General features: G+C 36.1%; 2 protein-coding genes across 4 annotated transcripts in view; one reads left to right on the top strand and one right to left on the bottom strand.

Moving 5' to 3' along the window:
• Nucleotides 1–616, bottom strand: part of stx16 (syntaxin 16) — an 11223-nt gene extending 10607 nt beyond the window's left edge. For 2 of the 3 annotated variants that reach the window (XM_015397909.1, XM_015397908.1), the window contains exon 1: nt 219–616. In XM_015397909.1, the coding sequence (XP_015253395.1) occupies nt 219–299 (81 nt within the window). In that variant the 5' untranslated portion in view covers nt 300–616. Of the gene's footprint in view, nt 1–173 lie in introns of all 3 variants that reach the window. The other variant, XM_015397907.1, reaches the window with a different exon arrangement.
• Nucleotides 617–4349: 3733 nt separating this feature from the next.
• The window catches only part of dgka (diacylglycerol kinase alpha), a 27630-nt gene continuing 24995 nt past the window's right edge, over nt 4350–6984 (top strand). The window contains exons 1-3 of the mRNA XM_015397905.1: nt 4350–4577; nt 5046–5126; nt 6625–6701. Coding sequence (XP_015253391.1) covers nt 5054–5126; nt 6625–6701 — 150 coding nt within the window. The 5' untranslated portion in view covers nt 4350–4577; nt 5046–5053. The remainder of the gene's footprint in view (nt 4578–5045; nt 5127–6624; nt 6702–6984) is intronic.

The raw sequence follows: 6984 nt of genomic DNA on the forward strand, positions 1-6984 counted from the left end.
ACATCCATGCAAACACCCAGGTGGATCTAGCTAAGAGGAGTCTACATCCATGCAAACACCCAGGTGGATCTAGCTAAGAGGAGTCTACATCCATGCAAACACCCAGGTGGATCTAGCTAAGAGGAGTCTATATCCATGCCAACACACACAGTAAAATGATGCAGAGCACTCACCGCAGCATTGCTACGTGTACTCAGACGGGGGTCGTTTGTACTCACTTGCTCAGCCAAAATCTGCCGGTTTTGGATGGCATTGTTCCGCATTAACAAGAAGGCATCGGTCAGACGCCGAGTGGCCATTGTTAGTTTTACTGAGCTCTGAGTTAACAGAGGACCAACTGACTGCGGATCAGCAGATGATTTAGGAGGAAATTATCTCCACTGACGCGCTGCTAGCTTTAGCTTTGCCTGCGATGAATGAGGCTAAACACGCAATTACAGCACAATTTGTGCGGGTTTCAAAATCCATCCGATCATTTCTGTCAACATTTGTTAACATTTAACCTAAATATCGAGATAAAAATGCGGAAGGTTCAAAGAAACTTGGGATTTGTGGTCAAATTAGAGACGACTGCCCCTCTTTCAGGGAGCTAAGGAAGTGGGAGGACGTCAACACGTAAACACCTGCGTATGATGCTTCTTCTTCGAGCCATAGAACCATTGGCATTGTATTGATTTATCGCCCCCTACTGTTCAAACCAGCATATTTCAATAATTCATATTTTAGTTATTACTACCGGTAAATGCTCGGCAAGATGTTACAACTACTCTCTCCTATTAACTACCCCTAAAAGTATATTTTAGTTATTAAGTAAATATAAATATATATATTTTTTATACAAGATATATAAGCAACTGTAATTGGGTAAAAGTTACTAGTTTCTACCCACTTCTGTGTTTCTTGCACAAAATCCCCAAAAGCAGAATTTTGAAGCCTGAATGTGGCAACATCTGCAAAAGCTCCAAACTGGACTGTTTTAAGGCCCCCAGGGATAGTCTGTGTACATGGGTGGTCATAGACAGGGGCCAACAGGGGCCAGTCTCCCTATAGAACTGGTTCTGACCCCTGTTGTGGCGCTTGAACTGAGGACATAATAACAATTTTTAAAAAATTCTAATGACAATATCAGTGACTGATAGGTCATTTGGAGCCATTTAATTTTTTTATTTAGAATTAATGATTTTAAAATCTAAATTTTGTGCATGTCCATATATTATTTTATTTAGAAGAACTTGTGGGTTTTATTTAATGACTTTGCTTTTATGTGTGAAGTGGTGCAATTCTTTTGGAACCCTGCAACTCTTGTCTTGCTTTGTTTGAGATGCGTGGTCATTTTTGTTGCCATGTCCCTGAGAGGAAAAGCCTTTCTTAATGTTGTTTTCTTTTATCTCTCGACATCTGTTTCTCATCAGTGTTGTGTTATGCACTGCAAATGTATAAAGGATGTGATAACTTTCATAATCAAACTATCCATAACAGGAGATATTATGTCAAAGAGATATGATTATTAAAAAAATTCTACAAAATGTTATCTAAACCAAAAAAAAAAATAAAAATCTAATCTTTTATAGCTTAATTTACCAGTCTTACTAAAGTTTAAATTCATATTTGATTAAAAGTGGTGATCTTTATTTAAAATAGAACAAAAATATGTTATTTTCAGGAATTATTAATCTTTTGGTTGATATCTATTTATCACCTATTTTCTCTCCTTTTATGGCAATAGATGTCTTTTAGTTAAATACCTTTTTCACACCAAAAACCAACCAATCACTTCATTCAGTGCAGACTCACAGATGGTTCCCTTTGTTTCTGTGGCTCTCAGTATATTTTCAATGATAAGCTACTGTCCTAATGATTTTCTGTGCACCAATGAAAACACACCGGTGTTATGCCTGGAAATACCTCCCCTCTAGCACACTGATGAGAAAACAGATTGAAATATGAATGAAAAGGGAACTTTTAAATCTATACCCTAATGTTTTTGTATTTCTTTTGTACGGAAGAGAAATAGGGCCACTGAAAAAAAAAAAAAAGTGAACTAATTTTTAAATATTATTTCAGTTTAATATGGGAGAAAGTTGGAATTCTAACTTTAATCTTAGAATTCTGACTTTTTTTTCTTCAGAATTCTGACTTAATCTCAGAATTTTGGATCTTAATGTAGATGGGCACTATGAAGGAAGAGATGTGGTAGAACTCAGCTTCATTGACAAAGATGTGAATTATTTGGAAGGCCAGTAAGACATTAGTAGAAAATGAAGGAATTAGGTGACTTTTCTTGATATCATTTCATTAGTGAAAGAGCGGAGGGTGATTAAAAATAGAGAACTAGCCTCTAAAACAGACATGGCTACGGCTTGATGCTAAGATGTTTGTTAGCTGTCAGAATTCTGTCGGAATTCTGAGATTAAAATCATTATTCTGAGAAAAAAGTCAGAATTTCCCCTATATTAAACTGAAATAATATTTAAAAATCAGTTAACTTTTTTTTTTTAGTGGCACTAATCCTCTTCCGTACTCATGCATAGATGCCCTAAAATTTAGAGTTTTGGTCAACAGATAAATATGAATGAATACGATTTTTACTTTATATAGAGAAATGTGTTTAATGGATGTGCTAGTCAGTGTCTGATGAATATATTCTATGCTCACTGAATAGCATTTTCCTGCTTTTGCTATCAACACCTTTCTATATGATTTCTGACAAAACTTTGAGAATACGTTTAAAAGTTCCCTTTTCGTTCATACAGGGGAGGAAATTCTGGACAGACAGGCATTTCTTGGCATCTATCAATCCATCAAAACTCTCAATTTTAGTGCATCCATTTATAAAAAAATATGAAAAGTTCATATTTAAAAGTTCATTTTGCGTTTATATTTCAATCCGTTTTCTCATCATTGTGCTAGAGTTGAGGGCGATGCACGCTCCCGCGAAAGAGGAGGAAAATCTGGGCAGGCTGGAATTTCTTGGCATCCATCCACCAAAACTCTCAATCTTAGGGTATCCATTTATAAAAAATATGACATTAAGAATATATTTAAAAGTTCCCTTTTCGTTCATATTTCAATCTGTTTTTTCATCAATGTCGTCAGGTGAGGTAATTCTCGGCAGGCAGGTATTTATTGGCATAACACCGGGCCCCCCTGGCCACGCAGTTAATTTGTCCTGGAACCGCCCCTGCCTGTGTATGAATGAACTTCTGCAGATTTTTATTAGTTTCGGCTAAAAGTCTTCAAATTCTTCAACAAACCAGTGCAGATGGAGGCACCACGTGATTCTAGATTCTCCATTTAAATTCAGCTTAGTTTTGTTTAGCCTTAGTTTTGTATGGAGCACCATTTGTAAAGGTAAGTAGCCAAACATTAGGAGCAATATTTAAGGTTATTGAGCTTGTTTTAAGAGAAATATACATAAGGGGTTCATTTTTTCCAAGTAATTTTTTCACTATGTCATTCATTTATAAAAACTTTACTTTGTAAACTAACTAACTAACAAACTAAATATTTAATTTGTTGCTTAATATTTATTTAACAAACTAAATATTTACTTTGGAGAAAAATATTTATTTAACAAACTAGATATCTAAATTTGCAACCTTAATATTTAGGTTGAAGCTAAATATTTATTTAACAAACTTAATATTTATTGTGCAAACTAAATATTTAGTTTAGAGCTCAATATTTACTTAATAAACCTAATATTTAATTTGCAAACTAAATATTTAGTTTGAAGATAAATATTTATTCAAGAAACTAAATATTTTATTTGAAAACTAAATATTTAGGTTGTAGCTCAATATTTATTTAATAAACCTAATATTTAATTTGCAAACTAAATATTTAGTTTGGAGATAAATATTTATTCAAGAAACTAAATATTTTATTTGAAAACTAAATATTTAGGTTGTAGCTCAATATTTATTTAGTAAACCTTATATTTAATTTGCAAACTAAATATTTAGTTTGGATTTCAATATTTATTTAACAAACTTAATATTTAACTTGCAAACTAAATATTTATTTAAACAACTAAATATTAAATTTCCAGACTAAATATTTATTCAACAAACTAAATGTTTAATTTGCAAACTAAATATTTAGCTCAAAACTAAAGATTTATTTGACAAAGTAAAATTTTTATAAATTAATGATATAGTCAAAAAAAATGACTTGGAAAAAAAAAAATAACCCCTTATTTTTTTTCCCTAAAACGCACTAAATAACCATAAATATTGCTCCTAATGTTTTTTTCAACGTCACTACCGGCGCTCCATACCCATGTGGAGCATTTGTTGGCGCGCGCCTTTGCTCCTGTAGCGCCGCTCAATGCAATGATGTGGCTGAAAGCTCCTCCTCCGCTCCTTCCTAATCCCTCGGGTCCTGCCCCACTAATACTGCGGCTGAAGTTCATCCACAGGGATCAGGCAGCCGCGCTCAGCTAACCCTCCACACCGACATTTGTATCAGAAAAGTGTTTTTGAGGCGCCCGTTTAGCTCAAACTCAGACAGGTTTTCATTAAAGCTCAGGCTTCTTCCAGGAGGATCACCTGTTGTGACTCTGCAGCGCCCCCCAGGTGAGTGTGGAGGCCCCTGTCACTGCCAAGCGCTCTGCTTTTACTCTATAATCCTCTCTGATGGATGCGCCCCCTTTCAGAGGATGGCTTTAATTGTTGATTTATCTTCTGCTTGAGTTGATGATTAATTTAATGGGGCATTACATTTTTCAAGCAGCTTGTCGACCTGCTGGTGCTGAGGGTCATTTTATATCAGCTGCTCCTGATTGTGCAACAATCCAGCAGTCAAGGATTGGAGCAACTTTGATTTTTTTTTTTTACATGAAAAAATAATATTTAGGCTATTCAGTCCAGTTTGATTTTTTTTTTTAAGCAGATCATTTTCCCTGGAAAAAAAAAAAGGAGGGGCTGTCTCACCTGTGGTAGGCCTGGGGTTTGGAATGAAGACTAACCGGTTTATGGGAACTAACTAAATCTGTGCTTTTGTTTCTGTCACACATGATCTTTGCTGTCCTGTTTGTCTGGCAGTGGTCATCATGGCTTCAGCTGAGGACACTGAAGGCGCTCTGACTCCTGTGGACTTTATCCAGCTGCAGCATTACATGGAAGGTGGGCTCTCGTTGAGAATATATATTTACTATTTTATAATGATTATCAAAAGGATTTACTAGCCTTAAAGTAAAAAAAACCTAGACTTATTTTCTTATTTAACATAATTATGGGATTATATAGATTTCCCTAAAGGGGAAGTCACTCCATAAATGAAAAGTCTGCATGTTTGTTATATGATGTCAATGTAAATACAGCTGTTTTATGACAGCCTCATAGGGATCGCCATGGAAACTATCCTTGAAAGCATTGTGCCGGGTTAAGGGAAGGGCAGTAAAGGAGATATATGTAGAGAAAAACTTTTAGGGGCTGTAGAAATGAAGCAAAGGGGCATAAATGATTAAAAAGAAAGCAAATATTTACCTCCTAAATGGAGAACAAACACACAGCAAGAGATTCAAATTAACAGTTTAGATCAAAGTATAGTCATGTGTTAAAATGGCCTAGTCAAAGTCCAGTCCTTCAGCTAATGTAGGAATCAGTCTCTGCGGACGCTTTGATAGAGTTTTGGCTATTTAGTTTAATTAGATTGGTAAAATATGTCAGCCTGTAAATGTTTTTCTATAAATTGTTTCAAACCATCACCCCTCCTTTAAGGATTATATTTGCCATGTGAGAAAAAATTAAATCAGCTCCAGGAGGATTTGAATATTTCTGTGAGGACTGTTGGTTAATTTCAGAACCGTATAGACAGCCTTTAGCCATATTTTTTTTTCTTCTTATCTGTCATGGTATCAGACGGTTTAAAAAGGGAAACAAACCGGACCAGCCTACCATTCACATTCACTCTGTGTGACTGGGTGTGTCTAAACGGTCCAGTAGTGCTCCCCTTACCAGTCAGATTTTTGGAAGCTATTAAAACAGTTTCTACAGGATGGTAAATGCTCATTTAGATAAGCGAGGTGAGTAAAAACAGCTGTCAAAGTCCACTCAAACCCAGCCCACACACCCAAATCAGATAGGTGTCCAACCTTTAGATGCTGTTAAAAGCCACTGAGGCCTCGGGCGCCGTCTGACTGAGTGTGGCGTGAACACGTCAGCTCTAATTCAACTCTTCTAGTGAATCCATTAAAATGTAAGCGAACAACAGAAGCTGCAAGAGGCTAAAAATACTCTGTCTACTCAAAGGCTTTGGCAGCAATGAAATGGGTCTGTAGGTCTTTGTTTGGATGCTAGATAATGGATGAATAGATAATTACATTCAGCATGTGCTCCGGTCTGGATCTGCACAGGCAGTGTGTGTGTTGGCTCAGAATGCAGGGCCTGAACAAAACGTTGATGGGTTATACACACATAGTTAATTCATTTCATCTACGCATATCAAAAACAAAGCAAAATGTGTTTAATTTGGATTCATAATGAGAAATTTTTATTATATTTATTCATTATAACCAGCTCAGTTGAAGAACCGTCCATATTTGTTTTTATTCCTTCTTAATTTTCCATCTCAGTTCATAAGTTAAGCTTTATTTTGAAATGTCTTACCTTCTCCATGCAGACAGCAGCCTGAGAGTCAAAGATGTGATTAAGGAGTTTCATCCAGGTGGCCGTTATGCCAAGCACACATCTGGAGAGGTAATTAATGCTTGTTTTAATCCCTTCATCCATCCAGTAGTGTTTCTTTCATGAATGCAGCCCAAAGCTTCTAAAGGCTGAACTTTTCCTTCTACTCCTCACCAACCAAAATGATCTAAATTCTAGAGTGAGGTCAGAGACTGGCACGATGTCTGCAACATGTAGGAACACTTCTGACAACAATAGACCATCCATCCATCCATCCATCCATCCATCCATCCATCCATCCATCCATCCATCCATCCATCCATCCAGTGTTTCCCTCTACACAGATGTGCAGGGG

Source organism: Cyprinodon variegatus, unplaced genomic scaffold, assembly GCF_000732505.1.
Source record: "Cyprinodon variegatus isolate N-32 unplaced genomic scaffold, C_variegatus-1.0 Scaffold896, whole genome shotgun sequence".
NCBI lineage: Eukaryota > Metazoa > Chordata > Actinopteri > Cyprinodontiformes > Cyprinodontidae > Cyprinodon > Cyprinodon variegatus.